The sequence below is a fragment of the Rhea pennata genome, chromosome 5 (assembly GCF_028389875.1).
Source record: "Rhea pennata isolate bPtePen1 chromosome 5, bPtePen1.pri, whole genome shotgun sequence".
NCBI classification, from domain to species: Eukaryota; Metazoa; Chordata; class Aves; order Rheiformes; family Rheidae; genus Rhea; species Rhea pennata.
In genome coordinates, this window is record NC_084667.1 from 17,750,265 (window position 1) to 17,777,300 (window position 27,036).

At 57.9% G+C, this 27,036-nt stretch overlaps 1 protein-coding gene across 4 annotated transcripts; it reads left to right on the top strand.

The window, feature by feature from the left end:
- MAPK8IP1 (mitogen-activated protein kinase 8 interacting protein 1) lies at positions 1 to 26,727 on the top strand. 4 transcript variants are annotated; one of them, XM_062576779.1, is made up of 12 exons: positions 1 to 86; positions 8,664 to 8,769; positions 15,384 to 15,617; positions 18,986 to 19,067; positions 19,322 to 20,197; positions 21,920 to 21,995; positions 22,515 to 22,687; positions 23,037 to 23,146; positions 23,319 to 23,438; positions 24,677 to 24,747; positions 25,094 to 25,192; positions 25,663 to 26,727. In XM_062576779.1, exons 1-12 carry the CDS (start codon positions 1 to 3, stop codon positions 25,733 to 25,735), a joined length of 2,106 nt encoding a protein of 701 aa, XP_062432763.1. In that variant the 3' UTR covers positions 25,736 to 26,727. The 4 variants fall into 4 exon arrangements, with proteins under 4 accessions (XP_062432763.1, XP_062432762.1, XP_062432766.1 ...); XM_062576778.1 differs by lacking the exon at positions 1 to 86 and adding an exon at positions 4,773 to 4,900; XM_062576780.1 differs by lacking the exon at positions 1 to 86 and adding an exon at positions 6,089 to 6,308.
- Positions 26,728 to 27,036: the final 309 nt, after the last annotated feature.

Below are 27,036 nucleotides of genomic sequence, written 5' to 3' on the forward strand. Positions count from 1 at the left end.
ATGGCGGAGCGAGAGAAAGGAGCCGCATCCCCGCCCGCCTCCTCCCCCTTCCTGGGCCTGCACCTCGCCTCGCCCCCCAATTTCAGGTACCGGCCGCCTCCCCCGGGACCCTCGGGACCCCCCCTCCCTCCCGGGCCCGGGCCGCCCCCGCGCCGCCGCTCCCCGCGCCGCCGCTTCGGCCCCGCGGGGGCGGCTGCAGCCCCCGCCCGCGTCGCCCCCCCGGCCCCGGGCCCCGGCTCGGCCCCCCAGCTCGGCCCCCAGCCCCCCTGCCTGGCTTGCTTCCTCTTCAAGCACCTCTTCCTCCTGGAAGAGCTTCATCTTTCTGCATCCTCAGGAAAGCCTCTTTCTAGCCCTTTCCAGGAAATCCCGGTGCTCCCCTTTCCCTTCCCATCCCTGCGAAGCAGAAGCCCAAAGCGAGGAGGTGCGAGAGTGCCAGAATTGATCCGCTCGGAAATACCCCGTGCTCCCATTGATTCGGGATGCGGCGGCTGTCTCTCCGCTGAAAGCCCGAGCCGGCTCTTGCCAGGGCTCCTGATGGTCCTGGCGAGGCCGGGTGTGGGTAGAGCGGCTGACCAGTGGGGCCGTGGCCTTCAGACCCACTGGTGCCTCCTGAGAGCAGCGCTGGGACGGGGCCGCGCTTGGCGGGTAAGGGGCGTCTCGGCTGTCGCCCGCGTGGGCAGCGCCTGGCGTTCTTCTGCTCGCTGCCTCTCGGGAGGAGGCTCAAGGCTTCTAGTGGCTTTGATATCTTCAGCCATTGCTCTCTGCTTGTCATGGCACCCAGGGGTGCTGTCGTGGAGTTTCTCGGGAGCCATGTGAGAAGGGGGGATCTGTACTAGGTGGTTTGTGTGGTGAGATTTTTTTTGGGGGGGAGGGAGCGGGAAGCAGGCGATCCAAGCTTGAGGCCACCGCTGAACTTGTTTCTGCCTCTGCCAGGCCTCAGTCTCTGGGGCTTGGGGACCACCAGGACCTTGGAAGGAAGTAGCTAGATGCAGTCAAGCTATGGCAGGTTTAGGCCGTAGGCCTCTGAAGGTCTCTGCAGACTTTTGCTCCTGGAGACCTGCTCTGTGGGTAGCTCTGTGGGCTTCACCAGCCTCCTCCTATTGCACTGCTGCCTGTTAGAGCTGCTGGAAGCTGTTGCAACATGGCTGGATAAACCCTGCAAATTGAGCAATTAAATTCTGCCTCTGGAACTGTCCACCATGGAGAAGGGGGCTTGGCTACGGAGCCGGGTGATAGGGACTGAGCAGCCGAGCTCCACCTTAGTCCCACGAGAGTCTCTGGCTTGCCACACTGCTGTCCTAGGTGCAACATTTGTCTCCTGGGCACCTGCCCTCTCCCATGGAAACAGCAACACCCTGGGAAGGGAGAACAAGGTGCTGCTCCTTGCTGTGACTCAGATCTTCAGAAAAGGAGCCCAGCACACTGGCATCCTTCCCCTGGGAAGAATTGACGCTGTCAGGGGAGACGTCAGAGCCATGAGGAGAGCTGGGAAGTCATGGCAGGACAGCAAGATCCTTCCCAAGGCCCTGAGCTTGGCATCAGTCTCGAAATGAAAGTGACTGTTGTGTCTCTGAGCCTACAACAGGTTTTCAGAGATCAGAGGTAGCGCTGCAGTTGTGACAGGGTGCAAGGCTGATGTCTCTGCTTTTGAAATGTTGTTTGCAAGATCTGTTACCTGGTGCAACTTGCGTTGTGCATAGCTGGCCCCCTGAATTTCCCAGGCCTTGCCTCCTTGCGGTAGCAGCTCAGCAACCAGAGCCATCCTCCCACAGCTGGTCCCCACAGCATTATGCTGGAGCAGGTAACTAAGAGCGTGGCTCAGCGTGAAGAATCATCCTGTGTCAGGAGGCGAAGCACTTTGTGAACCATGCGTTTTCCAAGAGCATGCTGCAGCCAGGGTGAAGTATTTCACTCTTTTTCCCTCCCTGGTGTGTGTTTCTGCCATTCCAGCTTCCTGAATGTCAAAACACAGGCCCGAGCACTAGAAGGTCTGTTGAATTTAGTCTAGAGAGGGCTCAGTCCTGGCCAGCAAGGGATGTGATGGCCTGAGGTCCAAAGCACTGATGAGGCCATGAGTGATGGTTTGGCAGATCTCCATCACTGATGGCAGTTTGGGAGTGTTTGAGAAGGGATGTGAAGGATGGTGAGGTAAACCCTCCTTTAACAGAACTTCTGGAGATGGCTCTCAGTGCAACAAGAACAACAGCATTTTAGGAGAGAGAAATAAAAAAGTTCTTCTCACCCATCTTCCACTTTATTCTTAAGCCTCTAAAAGCCTCTTAATTGGGAGTTTCACCCAGCTGGATCCCTTAGCATCTCTGTCTGGGAGATGGTTCCTCAGCTCCCTGCTCTTCCAGGAAGCTTTGTTACTGTTTCGAGCAGGTTTCCTGTAACATGCTCTCCATTCCCTCTCCAGGCCAGAGGTCCTTCTGGCCTGTGGCCTGGCTGTCACTGTGCTGGAGTGTAAGAGGTTACGCAGGAAGGGCTGGTGCAACTGCGACTGGGATCCAGCTAGGTGCAGGGCCCTGCAGCGGTCGCCTTGAAGACTGGACCAGTCCTGCTGCTCCCATGCCTCCCAAATCTGGCTCTTGGGTTGGTGCTACCCGTCATCACTGGGGAGAAGCTGGCAACAGCACGGTCAGAGGGAAAATGCTTCAGCTGATCTTGTCAGGTATGCCATGGATATTTGGTGTGAGATTCATGCCTTTCGAGCAGGAGGAGAGGACGGTGTAGGCATCAACTGGGAGCCAGGCTGTCAGCACTGGCAGCTCTGCAGAGAGCGCAGCTCTGATGTAGAAGAGCTGCCCTTTGAGTGGGCTGGGTGCGGGAGTGTGAGACCTTGGGGGTGAATGACTAATCCTCATGTATCTGCTTCTGAGTTGATAAAAGCAGAGAGCATCCACCTGGAAAACTTCTAGAGAAGGAAACCCTCAGGGAGATATTTGCACGGGTCATGAAAGGGGAGGAAAAATACCCCCATCCCCTGGGAGCCTGATCGCCTGTATGAAATCACAGCCATTTTCGTGGCCACGGCCAGGGCTTTGCGAGTGAAGGAGGTCTCTGGGGGAGGGAGACCTCTCTCCATCTCTTCAGGAAGTTGAAGGAAGCATCTTTAGGCTGAGACAAAAATCAATCCCAGCTCTATACACTGTTCTATCCGTCTGCCGTGTGCATTTGGTGTGTCTGAATAGCCTGTTCAGAGGCAATCAGCTGGGCGTTGGAGTTGGGCTACTCTTCTTTTTGTAACAGAAGACAAAAGTGCTGCCTTGTTCTGAGGGAGAGGGAGGTGGTTTCTCCTGGGTTTAAACAAGAGTGTCTGGCTCTTGTGACAGAGGGAGAAACCCAGGCCAGCCTAATGTAGAGAAGTGCTTTCTTTTGCACTGGTAGTGGGTGCAGGACTTCTGCACAGCCCTGCCTCCAAGCAGAGTGTCAGAGTAGGATCCGGACAGCCGGGGTTACTGGAGCCTCAGATCCGTAATGTTTCCCTGGCCAAACCCCAGCTTGGGCATCCTGCCGGGTGCCCCTCGGCCACCCTGCAGCACCCGCATGGCCTTGCTTCCCAACGTGGGCTACGGAGGCAAAACCTGAGCTGCACCTAGCACTCTCCCGCGGCTGGTTGCCAGCTGCTGCCCCAACCTGGCCGAACGAGAGTAGGTGGGGTGAGCAGAAAAGCAGAAGCAGCTCTCGTGGAGATGCAATATTTAACCCTAGCCGTGCTCCCTCCTGCAGTGCGGATGGCGCGGGGGCCTGGGGGCGGTGGAGCTGTGCGGGAGGCGGCAGGGGGGATTGGGGCCTTTGCGCCGGGGCCAGGCCAAGCATCGCGCGCTCCGCTCCGCTCCGGGGGGATGCGGTTGCAGGGGCAGTTAAACGGCACGGCTGGAGCAGCTGCTGCCTATGGGGCGATGCATGGCCACGGCCCCATGGCGCTCTGGCCAGGCTCCCCTGGGCCGCGCTGCCGCGCCGGGGCTGCGACTGCTCCGGCGCCGTTGCCTCCTGCAACAGGCTGCTCCCCAGGCGCGCCTCCTGCTCCTCCTCCTCTTCCTCCTCCTCCTTGCAGGGCTGCATGGCGCCAGCGAGCCGGCAGGAGCCGGGAGACGCGCGGGGAGACCTGGGGCCTCCCGCTCTGGCGCACGGCGCCAGGGAGCTGGCGTTGCAAATCCCCTATTGCCTGGTAGGGCATCGAGGCGGCCGAGACACGTCGGCCGGCGTGCATGAGGATGTCTTCTATTAATGGAGGCGTTACGACGACCGGAATCGAGCTGCCGCAATCTCTAGCAAGTGACCGTTCGCAGGGTTACTGCCTCTGCTCGGAGCGGCGGGCACCGCGGCGAGGGGCCAGCCCCAGCTCTGCCCTGGCACCGCGCGCTTGCGCTGGGGCCAGCTGGGCAGGACGGCACTGCTCAGGCTGTCGCGGGCAACGGTAGAGCCGATGGGAATACGGGCTACTTCATTTTGTTAGTATTTTTAGCCTCTTTGGGAAGCAGCAGCGAAAGGCAGGGGTGCCTCCAGCTTGGAGGTGGAGGTGGCAGCATAATGGGGAGTCCTCCGTGTATCGCCTAGGTAGTTCTGGAGCAGCCATGCGAGAGGAGAAAAGAGCGGAAGCAAGGTGGAGACAAATTTCTTTATTTTTTCCATTAAGTGAGTAGGCTTTGAATAGAGATGCCCCCAAGGCGGATCTGATGTGAAAGATGGAGCCCTGGATGTTGTTATCAAAGATCTGAAGGACAGTAAATACAGATTGCAAGAGAAAACTACCAATAGCACAAAAATTGGCAGCACGATAAATGTGGCAGAATAATTCTACAAAGTGGTCCAGATCACTTAATAAAATTGAACTCCTTCAAATGCCACCTGCTTTAACCCAGCCAAATGCAAAGACAAGCCTCTGGGCTTCAGGAAGGTAGGTCACGAGCGATAGCTGGCCAGCTGCATTTTAGGCCACCGGTCCCCTGTGAAGGCCTGGTTGGGAGATGCACCCACTGCTGCCACTGCCAGCAAGTACCCTGGCAAGGTGGAGGTGAGGAGAAGCAGCCCTTGGTATGGGTGCCAGGGATGTGGGGCAGGAGGGCAGTGCCAAGAGGTGTAGCAGTAGGATGAGATCCTGCTGAGCACGAGACTCTGGGTGAGAACAGGCTGTGAGGGGAAGTGGGGTGCTCTGTCCCACATCACTAAATCATGGTGGGTGCCTCTTTCCGAGAGATGAACTTTGGTTCCGTGAGCTACGGGTGAGATGAGGAACTGCTCCTCGGAGGTTTATGGTCTGTGTCACATGGGAAGTCGAGTGCGAGGATCTGAGTGGCTCTTCCCCTGCTGGCAGTCCATGACTCCGGCACAGGGACAGCCTCAGGTCTGGGTCCCCGTGTGCCTCCCCTCTCCCATGGCAGTCCAGCTCGCCCTTCAGGGTGGGCTCCAACCCTTGGTGCTGCAGGGCTGTTCAGACTGATGCTTCAGGGAAGGAAGGAAGGAAGGCAGCTGAGAGGGGATGAAGAGATGAAGGGAGGCAAAAAATGACCCTTAATAGGGTTAAGGCTTGAGAGAAGCTCAGGGAAAGCCTTGGGAGGAGTGTGGGTTAGGGGGAGCACCCAGGGAAGGGGCAGTGCTCCCAGCTGGATTTACCCCTTGATGAAGTGGGAGCTGCTAGTGCTCCTCATGCTTCCCTCCCCTTGTGATGTGAACCTGGCTGAGATGCTGGTCCCGCATGAGCGACAGAAATGGCCCATCCCTTTCTTAGGTGAGATGACCCTTCTCTAACCAACAAGAAATTGAATGAATGCCACCATGCCCCTTGGGGAAGGGACTTGGAAGGGCTTGGCCAGCAGTGCTGCAAGGACAGGAGAAGGTGGCCGAGTGGTGTGGGTGCCAGTGCTGGGGTAACCAGATCCCCCCAGGCTCTGCTGCAGGTGATGGGGAACCAGGCGCTGGACCAATACCAGGAGCCGGGCTGGCTGGCAGGCAGAGGGAGTTAGCATCCCCGGCACAGTGCAGGGGCTTGGCACTAGCTCAGCTCTGGAGGTTATTTTTTTTCCCCTCCAGGACAGCTGATTCCATCTATTTTTAATGAGCTTCCCTAGGTTGCGCAGTGAGGAGACAGAGAGCAGCACCAGCAGCCACAGACTGTGCTGGGGCAGCCAGCACCCAAGGCTTGGCCTTCATCTCCCTGGCTCCTCCTGGCCCCAAGGGCTGAGGTGGACTTCCTTGGGGTGGGAGTGTGTCCCCCAGGGAAGGGGGTCCTCCTCAATGCAGCTGGCCTTGAAAATGGAGTCAAGCACCGAAGAGGAGAGCTGGCTGGAAGACCAGTGGGAGAAATGGTAGGGACCGGCTGGGCCTCGGGCAGGGGGGAGGATGTCCTTGTGGATGTGCGCGTGGGGAAAGGGGGGCAGCCCCTCTCCCCTGGGTGCATCGCCCTCCTCTGCGAGCGATGCCCGTAGGACAGGAGCGAACTTTGGAGTCGAGCCCAAAGTTTTTGGCAGGGCAAGAGGAGAGAAGCCCTGTGGGTGGGTGCTAATACGGAGCATTAACGGGAGCGTTAATGCAGCGTGGAGAGAAAAGGGATGACTTGCACGGAGTCTCCCAAGCCCTGGTGCTGGCTGCAGCTTTCTCCTGCCGTGAGCCTCTGTCTGCAGGCAGGGCCCGTGCCGGATGCCTGCGCGGCGGCTCCCCATCCGGAGAGCGCAGGCCAGGGCTGGCGTCTCCCCACCCCAGCGGGCCCCCGGCAAAGTCGGGTGTTGGGTCGGGACCCTGCCGCTCCTGGCCCGCGCTCCCGCGCCTCCGCAGATGGAGGCAGCGAGCATTAGCGGCCGATGGTGTCCGACCCCAGCGACCCGTGTAATGGGAGAAGAAATCGATCTGCGCTTTGAAGGCTCCTTGTGAGCCTCTTGCCCACCGGAGGGGAGGAAATGAAGAACAGCCGCGGGAGACAGCGGGGTGCGGACACCCTGCCTTGGGGCGTCTCACGTGGGCTGCCGCGGGGGGGTATGGCTATTCCTGGCTGCCTTCTCCCCACCGCTGTGGGCCGGGGAGGGAAAGCTGTGCAGGGTCCTCAGGAACGGAGAGGGAAGGTGCGACTTTCCCTGCCAGCTTCCCCCTGCTCCTTTCCCCATGCCGGGGGCTGGGACGGGGGATTGCTGCCACCCTCCGAGGCACTGGCTCGGTGCCTTGGACGGAGGACACCCGGGGTGTGCGGACCCAGGCCAGCGAGCAGTGCCGAAAGCGAAGGTGGGAGCTCTGCGGGAGAAATGCAGGTCCCCCAAAACATCCATCTCCTTTCTTCCCACCACTGGGATCCCTGACCCCTTCCCCTCCCATTCTTGGGGCCTCCTGGGAACCCTGGGCCCTCACTCTGCCTCCTTGCCCCATGGCTCGGTCAGGGGAACCCCGGGACCGGCCACGAGGGCCCCATGCCAGGAGCACGGTGGCAGTGAGTTATCCCTGTGTGAGTCGTGCTGGCTCCTCTGGTGGAGGCTACAGGGCCTCCGAGCTCGTCTCCAGCTGGGTCCAGCACTGCCCTTCCTCACCGAGCCTCTCCCAGCCCGAGGGGAAACGTGGCAGATGGAAACACAACAAAGCGGCACCCACTTTGCTCAGGCTGTTTCTGACAAAATGCCGAGGGCCAGGCTGGTTGGCAGATGACTTTTGAGTTGGCTTCTTTTGTTTACCACCGCGGTAATGAATAAGGAAGAGGAGCATTGCAGTACAGCTAAATAGAAATGTTTTAATGCACAGAAGCCAGGAGCTCCTCCCTGTCCCCTTGGAAAAAGCGAGCAGCAAGCGAGCTTGCCGGGAGCCCGGTAGTCAGTGTCTATCAAGCTGCTAAAAGGAAATCTCTGTAAACTTTTTAAAGAGGTGCAGTAAGTGTGTGGGAGTGACAGCCCTGAGGGAGCCCTGGGGCCAAGTGAGACGGGATCAGCAGCGCTGATGGCTGCAGGGACATCTGCAGTGACCTCGGGTGGTGAATGTGGCCCAAAGGGAAACGGATGCCCTCTAACTGCAGGCATGGGTAGCACCTGGGTTAGGGACATCCCTTCTGGACAGGCCTACCCAGGGCTGCTGGCACCAGTAGGGCCACAGCAGGCAGGCTCGTGGCATGTGCCTGGTGGTTGTTGATGTGGTCGCCCATCTCAGCAGGTTCGTTCTTCAGCCGTGCCCTGCCAAGGATCCAGCAACCAGGTCCTTCCCCTCACTGTAGCCTTCATTCTTGCCCCGTTGGGTACATTTGGGCTCAGCAGTGCTGCAAACGGGGGCAGTCTGCCTAGTCAGGACAACACCAGAGCCTCCCCTGGATGGTGGGAGCTAAGCTGCCAGGACAGAGCTAGCCATGTCATCTGTCCCCATCTTTTCCCACCCCACATGCACACATCCCAGCTGGCTGCAGCCAGGCAGCATCTGCGTGGGGCACACACCTGACGCCCTGTGGTCTCAGATTGTGCCCAAGCCCCGCCGTGGTGGGGATGGGCCTCTCCTCTCCAGAAGGAGCCCTCTGTGCCAGTCTTTCTTCCCAGGAAGGACCCAAAAAGCGTTTCACTGCCCAGGCAGTGCTGCTCCGTGCCTGGCATGCAGCACGCCTCCATTCACCCTCCTGCCCACCCTGCACATGCCTGGGGCTCAGCACAGCCTGCGCGTGAGCTGTGCTCAGTAAGTGACCTCGCCATCTCCACTCCCTCCAGGCTCACCCACGACATCAGCCTCGAGGAGTTTGAGGACGAAGATCTCTCCGAAATCACCGATGAGTGTGGCATCAGCCTGCACTGCAAGGAGAGTCTGTCCTCCCGGGTAAGCACGACGGACTGGCAGGTGCAGAGCAGGGGGGATGCGGCATGGACGGAGTCCTTCGGCCTCACTCTGCATGTGCCTGCAGGACCATTAGAGACGGCAGCTCCTGTGCCAGGCTACAGGCCCCAGGCCAGCAGCACTTTCTCTCCCACCGCTCCCATTCAGCAGCCCCCTCTCCTGAGCTTGAGCGTGTGCTTGTCCTTCTGGACGGCACAGGGAAGCCCCTTTCTGACCTAGCTAAACTTTGGTAACTTCAAAAAAATGTGCCTGAGCTTGGGCCTTTTGGTGACCTGATGTGCTGAAAGGGTTGGGGTGTTTCTGCAAGGACGGCCGACATCGCAGTGGGGAAGCCCAAGGTTTTGGGCACAGTTCAGATCTTGCTCCCTCAATTGCACTGGGTGGCCTGCAAGCCTCCAGCACCCCACAGACACCTCCAGAAAGCAAGGACGTTTCTGAGGTGGTACTGAGGGTGGCACAGGCCATGCCACCGCAGCGGTTACGTTGCCACGCACAGCGCCACTTGTCTTTGCCCACGCATGTGCCCAGGGGCCTGCAAATGTGGTCGGGCTGGCATGGTGACAGCCCTTCTCCGTTTACCAGGTGGTTGTGTGCTGTTTGCTAGTGACCTTTAACAGAAGTTGTCCTCAGGAGTCTCTGTAGTGCACCAGGTGGGAGAGCTGGTGTGCGGGTGAAACGGGGCTAGAGCGCCGGACTGTGCACGTTTGGGGAAGCAGCTCCAACCCCTGCAGAGGGCAGATGAATAAAAAGTGGGTGCTGTGAAGCCTGGGCAGATGCTACAGGTGGGTCTCCCATCAGCTTCAAACCTCCTGAGGAATGCTGTGGAGAGCCTGAAGGCGTTTGAACTGCTGTTTGGACTGTCCAAGAAGGTCATGGGGGCAGAAAAGCGGAGATAAGCTGAGAAGTATGCTGGGTTTGGGAAAAGGCAGAATGCCTGGATCTTTCCAGGGTGTTTTATGCTAAAGAGAAGAGAAGCAACTAAAAGGTTTGAGAATTGCTTTGTCCTTAGGGAAAAATAGTTCCTCTGCAAAACTACTATTTGGATAAAGACCCAGGGAGGAGAGGAAAGCCAGAGGAATTTGTCACCGCTTTAAAATTAGCAAGTGAGTTTGCAGTGCTGGGAACCGCTCGTTACAGGCAGGGGGGCGCCGAGGGACCTACCCCCCCGGGGGGGTCCTGGCGCGCCCGGGGATCCCGTGCCTCCCCGAGCCCCTGGGCACAAAGGTTGCCCCGGGAAAGCCGGGCTGCATCCGCCACGGCCCCTCTGGACAGGTACGGCCAGCGCTGCCCGGCGGAGATGAGACGGGGCTGGGCTCGCCCTTGGCGGGGGCTCGGCGGAGGGAGTAACGGGGCACTGGGGGGGCGTCTGCAGCCCACCCAGCGCCGCAGTTTCCCGGAAGGAGGGTAAAGGAAAACAAAATCCTCCTGTCGCCAGCTCCTCGGGCGCCAGCGGTGCACCCCGCGCCCTCCCTGAGGGCCGGCGGGAGCTGCTGCGCGGAGCCGTCTGGGGGCGTTTGGTGGGTGCCCCTGAGAGCCTGTGCTTCCTGCAGGGGGTCAGACAGGGCCTGAAGATGCTGCAGGCCACCGGACCAAGCAAGCCCCAAGGGCTGGGACAGAGCTGCCGAGTCAGCAGGTCCCGCGAGAGCAGAGCACCATGAGGAAGGGAGAAATCCCGGTGCGGGGGCTGCCGTGAGCCGCCCAGGCGGGGAGCAACCAGCTAGTCTAAGCTGCCTGCTCCTCACCCAGACATGAGCCTCCTGTGAGGTGGGCAGGTGCGGTATTTCCCCCAGCGGCGAGAAGGAAAACTTTGGGAAGGATTGAGGAGAAACATCTCTCCTTCTCTGGAGATCTTCAAGGCCCGCCTGGACGCAACCCTGTCTAACATGCTCGAGGTGACCCTGCAGAGCAGGGAGGTTGGACTAGATGATCTCCAGAGGTCCCTTCCAACCTTACTGATTCTATGATTCTATGATATAACTATCTCGGAGTGACTGACTGAACTCTGAAGGAGGGTTGGAGAAGGCCTCTACCACAGACCAGTGACCTTGAGGAAAGGGCAGGTCTGGGCAGAACTGGTCAGTGGACAGAAATGCACAGCAGTGAAATCCTGTGGCAGGAGCAATCTGCCATTGCAGAGGGCAATGCCTGAACAGAGGGGGGTTTCGGGAGGGTTGGGGTTTTTTAAGTCATGGCAAAGCAATGATGACTTCATCATGGACTATTTTAGCAACTTTCCAGAAATAGTGCCTGAGGCACATACATGCAAACTGCAAGGAGGCTTAAATTGATGTTTGTGCACCAGGGAACTCTATAAATGCCAAAGACTGCACCTAATGGACAGGAGACCACAGAGGAAAAACAGGGAATATTCCCAAATGTGGCTGAAAAATCCTTAATCTCAACAAAAAGTCCTGGATGAATTAAAATATGGGCTGAAGCAAAGGGTTAGCCCAGGAGAGCGATCAGCGGGAGAGCAGCACTGTGTTTAACGCTGTTCTTCCACAGCGCCACATCCCTGCAGTATGAGACCCCACCGCAGAGCATCAGCTCGGCTCCTCCGGAGGAGCAGGGCCCTCCGAGGCGTGTGACATGGCCAGCGGCCGGCAAATCGTGGCTCAGTTGGCGTGGAGCTCGGATGCATTAGGACGGATCGTTACAACAGAAATGAAAGACCTTTGCTTTGGATTTGGCCTCCGTTGGTCTTTTAAGGACAGGGTGACTATCCCTGCCTTCAGTGAGATGGTTCCTGGCAAAAACCGGCTGCAGTTAATAAAAGCTTGTTGCCTCATTCGTATTCTAAGACATGCAAAAATGATTGAATACAGGAATGGAAAAAAAATGCCCGCCTTGGAAATACCTGAGAGTGAGAAGATAAGCTCCCGGAAGGAAAGAGCATATATATATATGGCTGTTTTAAACCTTCATGATCTGTTCCTGTTCTGGACTGTGTGGCAAGGCCTGAAATGTTCATGAAGATACAGATGTGAAAAAAAAAAAATTTTTTTGTTGTTTCAGCATAACTGGAAAGACTCCTGGAAATGCTGGAATAGTACAGGAAAACCCTGATTCACTGTGCAGCTGGAAGAATCTGCCCCAAGAAGGCAATTTGGACCAAATGCCAAAGGGGGAGGCCTTGCCCAAAGGGATAAATGACGGCAAAACACAGCGGCAATGTGCCAACCAACCTGTTGATGCAGGGACGGACGGGGAACCAGTTGCACAGGCATACAAGGAGCAAAGCCAGGACAGATTACAGCAGCAAGAAGGCTGTATACTGTATGCGGCTCTTCAAACAATTTCTTCTGAACCTGCCTCTGTTGTCTTCACACAGCCTTTAGGCTATGCCAGGCTGCACAGGAGAAGCATTTCTCCAGGCTCTGTGCAGCACTTTGAAATCGGGTGCAAAATGATCCCAGCTGTGTGGTGGGGAGAGGGGATGCAGATGACGTTGGTCAGCTAAGGAACCCCCCGTGGGAACAGTGCCAGGTCGCTGGGTAAAGCCAGGTATGTGATAGCAGAGAGAATCCCAGCTCTGATGTCTAGGAGGGGCTCCCACATCTCCCCTGCTTCCTTACACTTTTTTTTTTTTTTTTTTTTTTCCATTTGGAGGCTTCCTTCCCATTTTTGTCCCTCAGCCCCTGGAGCCCTGGACTGACTGCCTGGCACTGGGGATTGTTTTTTTTTTCTTTTTTTTTTTTTTTTGTCATGAGGGGTGGCACTGTGGGGTGAGAGGTGGCCACAACAGGAGCACAACAGCTTCATGGCTGGCCCAGAGACAGCTCCATAGCAGACGTGTGAGCCTCCCAACGACTTGCAATGGGATCCAGACGAGCATCCTCTGCAAGTCCCACAGCAGGATCGGGGCACTGGTGCTGCTCCCCCACATGTGCTAATCCTGCCTGTGCCCTCCCACAGGCTGAAGGGACTTTGGGAAGTCCTCTCTTCACCCCATCTGTACTGAGACAAGACTGAGTGTACTCAGGCTGTCCTTAGGTTAGATATCCACATAACTTGTTCTTAAAGGCCTCCCTAGGTGCCTGTTCTGGTGGAGTGGTGGTGAAGTATTCTGCTGGTTAGAAAGGCTTTCCAAGGTCCAGCCCCTTCCTCTCTTTGCAAATCACTGCAGGTCCCCCTGAGATGGTAAGGTGAACGATTGCTGCTTGATTTCAAAACCACTTTGGTGTCCTATCAGCAACTGATAAGTACCTATGGTGGCTGTAGTTTCCTCTTAACTCTGGAATTTTGAATGGTGCCTCACTCCCAGAAAATACTTTTATAAAAATAGATACTGTTTTGCTCTGCTGCATCCTTCTGTGACATTCCCTCCTCTGTGAGCTTTCAGAGATACTTGCTATGGCTACAGGATTACTCCAGCAGCATCATTAGTAGACTATTTTGAATGTTATCAAGTCAGCTGACTTGAGTACGCCCACCTTGGTTAGATATGATTTATTCAGTTAAATTTTTTCCCCCAGTTCTTTTCCTGTGCTTCAGTTTCCTTGTTAAAATCAGTATGTGATTTGCTACAAGTAATTGATGTGATTTGCCACAATACCAGTTCTTTTTTGTATAAAGACTGAGTTTAAAAACAAAGCCATTAAACATTTAAAGCCTTGTGAGAGCTCAGACAGTGGTGATATCCTGACTGTAAGAGAGCAGAGGAGACAAACAGCCCCTCAAAGGGGTGCAGGTGCATCCAGCCCTTCACAGGGTGCAGGTGCGTCCAAACTTGGATTTTTGCATTTGGGCTGATTTTCAGTGTTGAGCTGGGTAATGTTCCTCCAGGCGCTTGCCTAGTACCTGCCAGATGCTCAGCAGGGACACTAGGGCCCGGTGGTCCCTGGGAGGGCATCCACACCATGTCCATGTTACGCGGAGCCCTGCTACCAGCCTGGCTTTGTAGGAGCTGGTAGCAGTGAGAGCTGTTGGTGTGGGCTCTGAGACCTGCCACTGAGAGGTTGTGGTGGCTGTTTCTTCTCCTGTGGCTCAAGAGGCATCCTCCGTGAGGCTGGAGACACAGACAGCATCAGCTGCAAAAGCTCTTCTCCACCTCTGCCAGCTCACAAGGCTTTACAGTCACCACAAACCGCTGACAGCGCAGAGTTCAACAAGCTAATGCCAAGTCACAGCCTTTATTGCTGGCCACAGCAACCTATGAATCTCTCATGATTACAACGGCTATTTGGGAAGCCCTCAGTAAGGTCATGGGTGACCCCAAACTGGGGGGAGCTGAAAGGCAGCACTGCTGTTCAGAGGGATGGTGGCAGGCTGGAAGCTGACAGGAATTGCATGGAGTTCAACAAGGATAAGTGCAAAGTCCTGTGCCTGGGAAGGGATGTCCACATGCAGCCAGGCAGCTGGGTACAACCCTCTGGGGAGCAGCTCTGCGAGGAGGACTTAGGGTCCTACGTGAATTTGGAGTGCACTCTGTGGTGTTGGAGAACAAATGCATCTCCGTGCCGTGGCAAGAAGGCAGCCTGCAGCCCGAGGGACCTGTGTGCTCCCCTAAGCAGCACTCGTCAGGCTGTGCAGGAGAGTTATTAGGACCCCATGTGCCAGGAGCTGGCACGTGGGATGGACAAGAAATGACTTGTTCAAGAGGAGGAGGCCAAGAGGGATCTCACTGCTGTCCCCAGCCACCTAATGGGCACCACAGAGAAGACAGAGCCTGACGGAGCACTCCCGGTGGGCAGGGGAAGGGCGAGGGGCAGAGGGCGCAAGTCTCCACGAGGGAAAGTTCAACCCGTATACAGAGAAGAAGGCAGGAGGAAAGCAACGTAGCACTGGCACAGGTGCCCAAAGAGGCAGAGGGTTCTGCTCCTGGAGATATTCAGACACGATGTCCAAGGCCCGAGCTACCTGCTGTGGCTTTGAAGTCAGCCAGGCTCTGAGCAAGGCTTGGACTAAACCTCCAACCTGAATTACTCCACAGTTGTAGGAGTCTATGTAGCCAAGACAGGAGCGAAGAAAGGGTTTGAGCTGCATTGGAAGAAAGAAATGGTGTATGCATGTGTTTATTTTGGAGCAAACAGAGAGATTGCATGTGTCTGCATCGCAGATGTAAACCCTGCCCTGAATGAGGTAATACCGATATTCTGGTTCGTTTCTGGCTCAGCGCTGCAGACTCAGCCGAGCTCGGCAGCGAGATCCCACCGCTCCGCCGGGGTGGGGTGGCAGACGGGCCCTGCAGCCCCGCCGCCCCGCGGGGTTTTAAACCGGGAGCGGGGTGCTGTGAATGGGGGCCGGCTCTCTGAGGCCGGGCTGGGCGGGCGCGGAGCCGGCGCCCCGCTTGGCTGCCTGCTGCCCTCCGGAGCCGGACGAGAGCCCCGCGGCTGCCGTCGCAGCTGCGGCCGCTGAGCAGCGCGACAGAGTGCCGAGGGTGCCGCCGCGTCTCGGGGCGGCGGTGCCGGGGAGGGGGCTCGGCTCGGAGGTGCTTTTCCAGAGCTCGCGGTGATATTCCTGCCCCTTTAAAAGGAAGAGGCAGCCGGGTGCGGATCTGCGGCTGTACCAGCTCCGGCTCCCGCTCCCTCCTCCCGGCGCGGCGCGGCTCCGACCTTCCCACCCAGCCTTATGACTGTGTCTGTTAATCCCGGCAGAGCCATGTGAGCCTGCAGGCCAACGCTGTCCGCGCAGCGGGCGGCGGGGAGGCCAGCCGGCTGCAGGCGGAGATGCTCCAGCTCGACCTGATCGATGCCGCCGGCGACACCCCGGCCGAGGAGGAGACGGCGCCCGAGCCGCTCAAAAAGGACCCCCCGCCTGGGACCACGGACACCTACAGGCCCAAGCGACCCACAACGCTCAACCTCTTCCCGCAGGTGCCTCGGAGCCAGGTGAGGCCGGCTGGGGAGCGGCGGGGCTGGCGCCGGGGGCTGGCGCCGGGGACTGGCGTGGGCGCTGGCGCGGGAGGGGGTTAACCCGTCCGCCGGGGGTGGGAGGCTTTTGTCCGGGGCGGAGGACAGGGCTTAGCTGGCGGATGACCGGAGCGGCGTGGGTGCCATGCCGGGAGAAGCGGGCGCGTGTGCATGGCGGGCAGGGGCGCGGCGAGGCCGGGCGCCCCCTCCCTGCTCTCCCCCGGCCAGGGTCGAGCCCGCTCCCCCCGGCTCGTGCTCGGAGCAAACCCGCGGGGCTGCCACGCAGGCCGGGGCCAAGGCTGCTGGGCCAGCGTGGGCGCGCGGAGGCGGCCGACTGCGGCAAACGGGGCCCGGCGCGGCGCTCGGCGGCGGGGAGCCGGCAGGCCCTGCTCCCGGGCAGCGGCGCCTTGCAGAAGCAGCGCGAGCGTCAGCGCCCCGTGCAAAATGCGAGAGGCGGCATGGCAACGCCCAGAGCGGCCGTGGGGAGGACGAGCGGCATCCGCCGGGAGGCTCGCGCTCAGGCTTCGCGCGGGCCGTCCCCGGGGCGGCCTGCCCTCCGCGGCCGCGGGGCCTTGCTGGCGTCCCCGGACGGGCGGCGCTCCGGCACCCCGCGCGCTGACCGTCTGAGCGGTGGCAGGGATCCATCCCTTTGCCCCATCTCTCCGCAAACTTTGCACGCCCGTGCAAGGTGCGCGCTACATGCAGGGCTATTTTTGTCGTCTTCCTGCATGCAGCAGCGGCTTCGCTTGCCAAGTGGGAGGATTTTCGTCGTGGTGACGTTCAGCCGAGGAGAAAGAAGCGAGCGGCAGGTGTCCCTGTGGGTGACAGATGGGGAGCAGCCGGAGCTGGGTGTCGCTAGCACGGAGCCGGCAGCTGGTGCCAGCTCTCCACCCGAGGCGGCGGGTGGGAAGAGAAGAAGGGCGAGGGGCCAAGGCCGGTGCCCCGAGGGGCAGCTGGCACCGGGGACAAAGGCAGCGGCGTGGGCGGGCGGCGGGAGCCGGCACGCAGGCACGAAGCATAATGCACAAGGGCGCAGCCGGCAGCCTGGTGCCACCCTGCGCGGGGGCCCCAGGGAGCGGGCGGCACGCGGGAGCCGCGTCCAGCTTGGGGGGGGGGCACGGCTGGACACCCGCCGGCAGTCGGTCCGAACCTGTCTCCGGGGGTGGCAGCAGGCCTGGAGCGGTGCTGTGCGGGGCGCTGGCACAGAGGCAGGCCCCGATGTCGGAGAGGCCGGCTGGCCGAGGAGGGGGCGGCGGTGCGTGCAGGGAGCCCAGGCAGGGCCCAGGACCTGGCACGGGCTCAGCACTGTGGCAGGAGAGCGCCAGGATGGAGAAGCCGGGTGCATGCAGCAGGCTGGCAGCTGGCAGGGCTGGCTGCGTGGGGCAGAGCTGGCTGGGGCAGGAGGCATCTGGAAGGAAGGAAATCGCTGCTGGGACCGGCTAGCTGCTTCTTCGGAGACCACGTGAACGCCTCTCCATGCCAGCGGGGCATTACGGACCCCAAAGCGCCCTGGCCCTGCAGGATGTGTGGGCTCTTGCTGCCTGCCACCCCGGCCTGTCTGGCATCCGTGTGGTCTGGCTGGCTCGTGGCACCGCAGGAGCTGCTTCGCACGCAGAGGCCGTCGCTGCGGCGGCTCGCCTGGCCTGCGTCCCGGCCCATCGCATCCCCGGGGAAGGCAAGCGGGGACATGCTGTTGTCTGCACTGGCACAGGAGGGGCTCTGGAGGCTCTGCTGGGAGCTCGCCAAAGCCTCTTGGAGGGGGTCTCTCTCCTCCGTGCTGCATAGAGGCAGGGGGCTGGCGGCCGTGCCGTGCAGCAACGTGTGACTCAGTGGACGACGCACAGGGCAAAGGCTTGCTTCATGCCCGTGGGGAAGCACGGCAAGAACAGGGCAGCTCCTGAATAGCTGCAGTCTGTGATGAGGCCAGGAGAAAATCTGGAGTCCCAGTGGGGCTTAGTAGGCGAGCGAAAACTAATAGCGTGGAAAATGCCACTGCTATGGCTCAGGGAAAAATACCCAATGCTCCAGCAGGAAGGAGCTTGGGGAATGGGAACCCAGAGAGGAATTTGGTGTCGGGGTATGGAGGACAGGATGAGAAATGGGGCCAGGGTGAGCAGCAGGAGCCTACATGCTCCAGAGCAGGCTGTGGGGAGAGCCTCACTGGAGGGAGTCCGTTCCGGTGGGCTTGGGGCCCAGGGAGGTGCCCTGTCCCAGCGCCACAGACGCGAGGCCGCTGGGGTTCCCTGTCTCCAGGTGTGTCCGCGAGACTGAGCACGTATGCCCAGCGTGCACGCACGCACGTACGTGCACACAGAGGCACAGGCACGCACCAGCCGCGCAGATCAGGAGCACCTTTGGGTGCCTTTGCCAGCCCCCCCACACGCACGTGCAGCGCTCACGTGAACATCAATGGCACAAGTGGCCTGACTCTGTTCCTCCTCTTCTGCTCAACAGGACTGAAGTCTCTTAGTGGACTGTTTATGTATATATGCAAGTATATATACCCAGGGTATAGATCACTCTAGTACCTGCAGTTAGATGCTCAGTCTGTGCAGCAGCTGGCCCCCGGCTGCCCAACAGCACATCCTCTGACTCTCAGTACTTCCTGCATTTGATAAGGTTGCGTAGTTTTAACGTAGCCAAGGCCAGAAGGATGGGGACGAAGTGTGCCCGTATAGCAGGGGCTGTGACGGGGGGCTGTCACGGATGCAGCAGAGGAGCGGTTGGTGGGCGCAGACGGTCGAGGTGCTCCCAGCGGCCCCAGGCTGTACCTAGCCACCGTGCCAGCTCCAGCTGCTGTGCACCACGTCAAGAGCATCTCAGAGAGATCATCTCTGCCAAACGCATGACCCATCCTCCAGTGCCGAGCAGCCAAAGAGGTGTTGCATCACCCACAGCAAGTCCCTGCTCAAGTGTTCGTTGCCTGGTGGGTTGATGAGAGCAGGGAGGGATTGCAAGCAAGTGGGAAAGTGAGAGTGTGCCCAGGACAGGCTTCAGGCAGCCTTGGGTCTTGGTTTTGGTTGATACCATCCAGCAGTGAGAAGGTATGTGTGGGCTCCTGCAGGGCTGATAAGTGCAGAAACTGAGGCCAGGCTGTCTTCTGGCTGGCCATTGCCCACGCTTCCCCTGCCACCACTCCAACCCTCCCCGCAGTAGTGGTAGCGTGGCGAGGTAGCGGGGCTGGCAGGTGGTCCCAGTGCACCCACGTCCCCTGATGTGCACAGGCAGTAGGGAGCTGCCATGGGGAGAGCTGGGCCGGGTGCTGTGGGCTCGAGGAGGGATGGGTGCTGTTGTGTCACGTGCTGTTTACTGCTCCAGCTACAAGGCAGCTTTGTTCTTCTTCTCAGGACACACTGAATAACAACTCTCTGGGGAAAAAGCACAGTTGGCAAGAGCGAGTGTCCCGGTCGTCATCCCCTCTGAAAACGGGTGAGTTCTTGGGCCGTTGCCCAGGGGCAGCTCCATGCACCCTTTCATGGCTCTGGGAGTAAATCCGCTGCCGGAGCCTGTGGCAAGCGGTGCCAGAGCAGGGGGCTGGGGAGAAGAGCCCACATGGACATGGGACATGTGCCAGCTTGAGCCTGGGGCCTGGCTAGTGCATCCCCCACCAGCTCCTCTAGCCAGGAACGTCCCCTTTCTTGGGGTGCAGTATGAGTGCCAACACTGTTCTCCTTCCCCTCCAGGTGAGCAGACCCCTCCCCATGACCACGTTTGCCTGAGTGATGAGGTCAATCACCAAAACAGCACAACCTCCACCAAAGACCGCGGCACATCCACGGAGAGCCCATGCCGGCGCACAGCAGCAACGCAGATGGCACCGGCCTGTGTCACCTCATCCCGAGCACCTGAGAAGCACCAGGTGACCAGCCGGCCCCCGCCTCACGGCGCCAGCGTGGTGGTGGTGACAACGAGGGGCCCCGAGGCCCACCGGGACCGCATCCGCTATCAGACGGATGTGAGGCTCGAGGCAACAGAGGAGATCTACCTGACACCCGTGCAGAAGAACTCGGACCCCTTGGAGGCCGAAAAGCCATTTCTGTCCCAGTCCAGCGAGAACCGCATGTCTGTCAGTTCTGATGTTGACACCTCCAGCTATTCAGCTCTTGCAGGGAAAACCAACCCCTCCATCAGTGAGGAGGATGAGGTGCTGGACTATATGTCCTCCCCTGACAAGACAAAGCTGCCCAGGACCACCTGTGGTGGGGGGAACGGTGGCTACAGGCCAGGGCACAACCTTCAGAGGGCATCCGTGAGTTCGGACACCAGTGCCCTCTCCTACGACTCAGTCAAGTACACGCTGGTGGTGGACGAGAATGTGCAGCTGGAGCTGGTCAGCCTCAAACAGTGCTACTCTGGCTACAGTGACGAGAGCGACTCGGCCACTGTCTATGACAACTGTGTCTCCTCACCCTACGAGTCAGCCATCGGCGAGGAGTACGAGGAGGATGCACTGAAACGCGACTCAGTCTGCCTCTCTGAGGACTCCACCCCTGAGGCGGACATCCACTTCTCCAAGAAGTTCCTCAATGTCTTCATGAGCGGCCGGGCACGTTCCTCCAGTGAGTGCTTAGTGGAGGGAGGAGGGTGTTGGTGACTGCATCCCCAGGCAGCCCGCTTGTCCTTAATGTTAACGTGCCCTGCTCATACCATGCAGCGCGGCTGGCAGGTCCCCATAGTGAGATGGGGAGGCTCCCAGTGGGCACTGGCTCCAACTTTGCTTGCTGCAGCCTGTGACATCTTCCTTTGCAGCCAGGGAGGCGCATGTGGCCTGCAAAGGCCTTGTGAGCTCCCGGCAGGGATAGCTGGAGACATTTCAAACCGCTTTTTGCCTAGCGTGACGTGGAGCTAAGCCAGCGTGGTGCCAGCTGCAGAGGAGGAGGTTCGGTCGTCTCGCAGCGATGCAGCAGCCTGTCTGGAGTGCCCCTCTTTGCCCTGAGGAGCACAGGACTAGCTGGTTGTGCCTGTTCCCAAAGGGCTGAGGGCTGGGGAAAGCAGGGCCATGCTGTGTCAGACAGGGCTGCCCTCAGAGCAAGCTGGAGGCCCAGTCCTGTCACGCTGATGATGATGGCTGTCACAGCTGGCACAAAAAGGTCGTGTTTCCAGCAAGGACTGCTAGGCGCTTCTGTCATGTATGAGCATGTCAGCTCTTGTCATGCCTTCCTTCCTCACTTTTACCACTGCGAGGCTTCATGTCAGCCAAGAACGCTCCTCTGGGGGATCTGGGTCAGGGGCATGCTTACCACCACATGCTGGGGCTGTCTCAGCCAGACAGCTCCTGGGGCTCTCCTCTAGCAGAGCTTCAGCAGTTTGACCTGTTCTGAAATGCCCTTCCCCCATCCCACCTTCAGCCCTTACCTGAATTGCTCTGGGGCATCTATAGATGTCTCCTAACTGTGTCCTCAGCTGGTGACTGATGTGTGGCTTGAAAGCCCACCAAAGGGGTGGCTTGAAAGCTCCCCTTTTTGCAGGGATCACTGCCAGCCAAGATGCTCTGACTCTCCACTGCCTTTGCCCAGATTCCTACTGCAGCAACTTGCCCGCTGCCAGCTCTGCTCTGCTGGCACAACTCCAGCTGGGCCAGGGACTAGCTGGGACTGTGGGAGCAACTTCGCTGCTGGAGCAGAGATGGGGCAGCTGCCCAGCCTCCCCGCAGCTTGCTCCTACCCAGAGCCCTATAGGGCTGAGCCTACAGGGGAGCCTGAGCTCTAGTGTCTGGGACATGCTCTCCTTGCATGACCTATGTGGATAGCCTGGGGATAATCTTCCTGTAGCCACACAAGCAAGCCCTCAGGTTTTTTTTTCTTTGGACACTTCATACTAAAGCAACGTTAGACTCTTGGTCCTCTGGCATAAAAGTATCACCTCCATTGACTGTGCTTTCCCAGTGCGTTAGCAGAGCTGGGGGAATGAGCCCTTGAGACAAAGTTTGTCCAGGAATCCGGGGCATAGCAGCTGTGCTGGCCATGGGGAAGCTGGCACTGCACTCTTAGCCATGCCTGACTCCCTGGAGTCTTTCCAGCTCCGTTGCTGTCAGTGCAGCCTCTTATCAGTGTAGCAGGAAAGGGTTTTCTGGCAGAGTGTGTGTCATGCAGGCTCTCTGCCTCTTGGCTGAGGTGTCAGATGGAAAAGCACAGAGCAAAGCTAGTATGCTGTCTGAAAGTGCAGTACAGCCTGCTGGGGAGGCTCCAGTGAGCACCCCAAGGCACCTAGGCATAGAAATGAGTTGAGAGCAGGTCCTGACCCCTCAAAGCTGTAATGCTCCCCTTTGCATTCATTCCCAGGTGCTGAGTCCTTTGGGTTGTTCTCCTGCATGATCAATGGGGAAGAGCAGGAACAGACTCACCGCGCTGTCTTTAGGTGAGTGCAGACACAAGCACTGTCCCAGGACAATTGCTTAGAAAGCCCAGTACTCTCCTCCCACTACGGTGGGGCTAGCCGCCCTGCTAAAGGGAGACCGGCGCCAATCTAAGCCTTTGCTTCCACTGCAGTGCTTCCTAGTATAAGAAGGCTGGAGAACAAACCACTGTCCCTAGTTGGTATCCTTCCCAGCAGAAGCCAGGCACTGGCTAAGCAATGTCCACTCAGGCTGCAGCAGGAGTGAGAGACCTCCAAAGGGACCCAGGAGCTCTGTGAGGGGTAATGAGGGTGATGTGGTAGGGGATTCCCTCATAGTAGGTGCCAGGGTGCTGCCTTTGGACCCTAGACCTGTTCAGATTCATTATTCAGAAGTCTGATATCCTTGACTAGTTACATCTGCAAGGAGACTGCCTGCCTCTGTTGGCTGTGAGTTTTTCATTACTCTCCACCTTAGCACTATCACAGTGAGTAGGCCACCAGAGCTGCTGGCTGGTCAAGCACTAGTAAATCCCTGCCCAGGTTTGTGCCTCGCCATGCGGATGAGCTGGAACTGGAGGTGGATGATCCTTTGCTGGTGGAGGTGCAGGCAGAAGATTATTGGTATGAGGCCTACAACATGCGAACAGGGGACCGGGGCATCTTTCCTGCTTACTATGCTATTGAAGTCACCAAGGACCCAGACCATGTAACAGGTACCAGTCCTCTCTACATACAGCCTGTGGACATCCCCAGTTTCTGGTCTACCTCCTCTCCACTGAATGGAGGCTGGTGGAGAGCTGGGGGGGTAGAAGGATGACTGTGTTGGGCGTCAGGCAGGAAATGAAGGGAATCCAGGCAGCTTTTGCTTGCGGTGCTGGGCACCTGTACCTGGTGCTGCAAAAAACCTTGTCTGTACAGGGAAATGTGTCCAGGTGGGGGAAAAACAAAAGGGGAGATGTATCTTGCTCCGCACACTTGACCATCAGAGATGGGCACATGCCCAGGGTATGTGTCATGTGTGTCTGTTCCTGCATGCTCCCTGCCACATGCTCTGTCTTCCAGCTCTGGCCAAGAGCAGTGACTGGATGGACCAGTTTCGGGTGAAGTTCCTTGGCTCGGTGCAGGTTCCCTATCACAAAGGCAACGACGTACTGTGCGCAGCCATGCAGAAGGTAGAGTCCCACCACAGGCCGAGCCCTCTAGCAGGGATCCGGAGCAGTCGCTCCTCTTGGTAGCATGAAGGGGCAAGTGGGGAGCAAGCACATAGCCTCTGGGTGAGGGGTGAGCTGTAATTGCATGCTGCCTGTAAGTGCCAGAGCGTTGTCTCTCTGTCTTTCCCCCCAGATTGCCACCACGCGCCGCCTCACTGTGCACTTTAACCCACCCTCCAGCTGTGTCCTGGAGATTAGTGTGCGTGGGGTCAAGATTGCTGTGAAATCTGATGACTCCAAGGAAAACAGCAAGGTAGGGCCACACTCCTTGTGCTCATCATATTCCTTCCCTAGTTGCTCTTCTGAGCTGGCTCTTGTACCCTGTGCTACAGACATGTTCACATATGAAAATCACAGGTTTCAATCCCATATTGTCCTTGCTCAGATGAGAAATGCTGTCTGAGGGGTTGTAGGCCCAGCATCAGGGTCCCCCATGCCTCGCAGGATCCCAAGTTTGGGCCCTAGCACAGCTTGATGCCCACCCCAGACCCATGCAGCTGCCAAATGCGTTGCTGTACTGGGATGCTGTGAGCTGAGCTGCACTGATAATCTGTGAGCTGCTCCTAAACCTTTCTGCTGCTATTTTCAGTGGTGTCCTCCAGATCTGCCCTGTAATCTCTTTAGCTGGATACTGTAGGCTGCTGATTAGTGTTCTCTATAAGTAGCCTACCAAGGCACAGCAAGATGCTCTGCAGAAGCAAACGAGGCCTTTACAGCAAGCCATTTGGAAACCTCTTCTCAAGACAGGGATGTAGGAATGGTTCATGGCCATGGGTACTGTGGCAGAGAGCTGGGCTGGAATTTTTTACGAGTCTTGCCTGTATTTAGAGGATGTCATCAACTCGATTGCTTTTTAAACCTCTTTTTTTTTGTAAATTCTCATTTCTGAGTGGGACCCTTTGAACATGGAGGTTTGAATGACTTAGTTCTTCTAAACTGCCCATTCATCTTTTACCTACTGGTATTTATGAGTATCTTTTAGCAAGCAAAAAGGATTGTGTGCACTAGGCAAACAGCACTGCCTCTAAGCTGGGTACAGCCTGACACATGGCCTCCAGGGAATACTATAGGAGCTACTGGAGGAAGAGGCAGTGGGGATGGGAGGCAGCAGAGGCTGACTGGTAAATCAGTGTGTGCGGCTACTTGGGGCCGTCCCTGAACGTGACCCTTTTTTTATCTTGGTGCTCTCGCTTCCCTCTTCTTCCATCCCTCTGCAGAGCCTGTCCTCTCAGCAGAGCCCCTCACTCTAGCCCTGTCAGTGATCAGTGTGAGCTGTGCCTCACTAGCCATCCCTTTAGTTTAGGCCTCCATGGGGCAGAAGCATTGGTGCCAGATGGCACAGAGGTGGGCAGCAGCTCAGCAACAGGCCTTGATTCGTTTTGCTGCTAGACCTGAGTACGTATTTTTCAGGGTTCACACTGGCTACCCCGCAGGTGTGGTGGGGCAGCTGTGGGCAGGGTAGCTTTGACAGTCTCTTTTCTTTTCCCCCAGGTAAACAAATGTAGCCATTTTTTCCAGCTGAAGAACATTTCCTTTTGTGGATACCATCCAAAGAACAACAAGTGAGTAGCAAAGAGGTGTGGGCTGCTCTCAGCACCAGCTTCTCAGCATGGAGGCTTTGCATTGCCCTGCAAGAGGAAGGGGAGGGAAAGGAAGGCTTTCCAGCACCTTTCGTGAGAGCTCTCTCTTCCCCTGTAAACCCTGTGCATCACCTTCTTGCAAGGAGCAGCCTGTGGAGGGGGCTCCTTCCCAGCCCCAGGAGCTGATGGCCACTGGATCTGGGGGAAGGGGGGGATGCAGGTCCCAAATTCCTCAGCTGCTGAGTTGCACAAGTGGCCAGGGTAGGTACTGCAGTGCCTGTACCTGCCCATCTGCCAGTCCAGTCTCACCTTTTCTCTCCTCTCTCAGGTATTTTGGGTTCATTACCAAGCACCCTGCTGACCACAGATTTGCCTGCCATGTCTTTGTCTCGGAGGAGTCCACAAAGCCACTCGCAGAGTCTGTAGGGTGAGTCTTGGCTGGCTGGGTGGAAGGTGCTCTCTTCTGAAGGGCAGGAGGATTCCTCCCAAAGGTCCCTGAATTAGGGTCCTAGGCTGGGTTCGGCCATCTCCCCATATGTGTGGGGCTCTAACCTGGCTCCAAGCTGGCACCACTTCCCTGAAGCGAGGCTGACAGGGCTACAGGCAGGATATTCCTGACAGCACTGGAACAAGTCCCAGTGCAAAGATTTGCTGGCAGATGGTTGCAAAAGATGCGCTGTGCAGAGGATCAGAGCAGGGATGGAGATCCTTTTGCTCCAGTGATGCCTCTGGATGCTAATGTGTGAGGGTTCGAGGACTCAAGCAGGGGTTACCTGCTCCAAACTCAGAGCTAGGTAGTGAGCAAGAGCAGGAAGGCAAGCTGTAGCTAGTTGAAATAGGCTCTGTTGATGCCCCAAGGGGAGAGTGCTGCTCAGCTTTGCTCATGCTGTGTTACAGGAGGGCTTTCCAGCAATTCTACAAGGAGTATGTGGAGTACACATGCCCCACAGAGGACATCTACCTGGAGTAGGGGCTGGCACAGGCACCTCTTGTACAGCCAGGGCTGCAAACTCGCCCCTTCCCCGTCGTGCATGGACAAGAGCTGCTTTGAGACTGGAAGAGGAGTGGGCTCTGGGAACAGCTCCCCAGAAGCACAGAGCACTGCCCCTTTTCATGACTCCCCTTCCTCGGGCTGGGATGGACGGGAGGGGGGAGGGCTGGACAAATTGTGTTTATTGTACAAAATATTCTTAGTTTATTCTATTGGAGAAGCACCCACAGGGTACCCTGCCTGTGAGCACTGGAGGGGTGGGCAGCAGCATGCTCAAACCCTTTCCTGGTACAGGCTGGGGTGACAGCATCTCCCCCTTGTGACCATGGCCCAGCTTCCCGTCACATCCGTCTGGAGTGACTTTTAATGCAGTGGCAGGGTTGGACTCTGGCAGTATGAAGACACAGCAGCTACAGCAAACAAGAATCACCTAGTGGCTCCTGTCTGGGAGGTGGGCTCACTCCCCCATGGGACATCACCTCCAAGCCAAGCCCTGGGGACAAGGCTGCTGGGCAGAGCTGACAGAGGGAGTCCTGGTATCTCCTCTTGTGGAAGGGTACATGAGAAGGGATGAGCTGAGACAGCTCACCCCTGCCTCTGCATCCATCCCCACACCTCCCATCTTGTAACTGTGCCCTGAGGAGGGAACGTTTTCCCCTTGGATCTCTCTGCAGTAACTACAACAAGGGGAGAGGAATCAATTCTCTGCCCCTTTCTCCCTCTCTCCCCTCCAGCTGCAGGCTGTGGAGGCAGGGGCAGGGCTGAGCCACCCCACCAAGGTGGGCCTGAGCCCCTGGTGCAGAAGGGAGTGCCTCTCCAGAGGTGGAGCAGGGAAGGGCTAAAGCCTGCAGGGAGCCATGCAAATCTCCAGGGAGACAGAAAGGCTCTCCTGGTCCCTGCAGCCAGCGGTCTCTGTGCTTCAGCTGGATCTGCTGTGATGGCAACAACTATTAAATATGATGGTTCATGGAGCAGTGCTGCTGTGCTGTTTATGTCCTACAGCAGTGGGATTGGCTCATTCCCTCTCTCGGGACCTCAGTAGGCTCTGGCACTTCTTGGGTTTGGGCTGAGAGACCCTCTTCAGTCCCTGAATCTAGGAGATCATCATAAAATTGTGGCGTAACTTAAGTCAGAAGAGACCTCTGGAGGTCCTCAAAGCAGGGCCAAGTGCAAAGTTATAGCAGGGTGCTCAAGCCCTTATTCAGCCAAGTTTTAAGTTGCCAAGGCTGGGGAGCCAACATCTTCTCTGGACCAGTGTTCCAATGCTTAACTGTGATCAT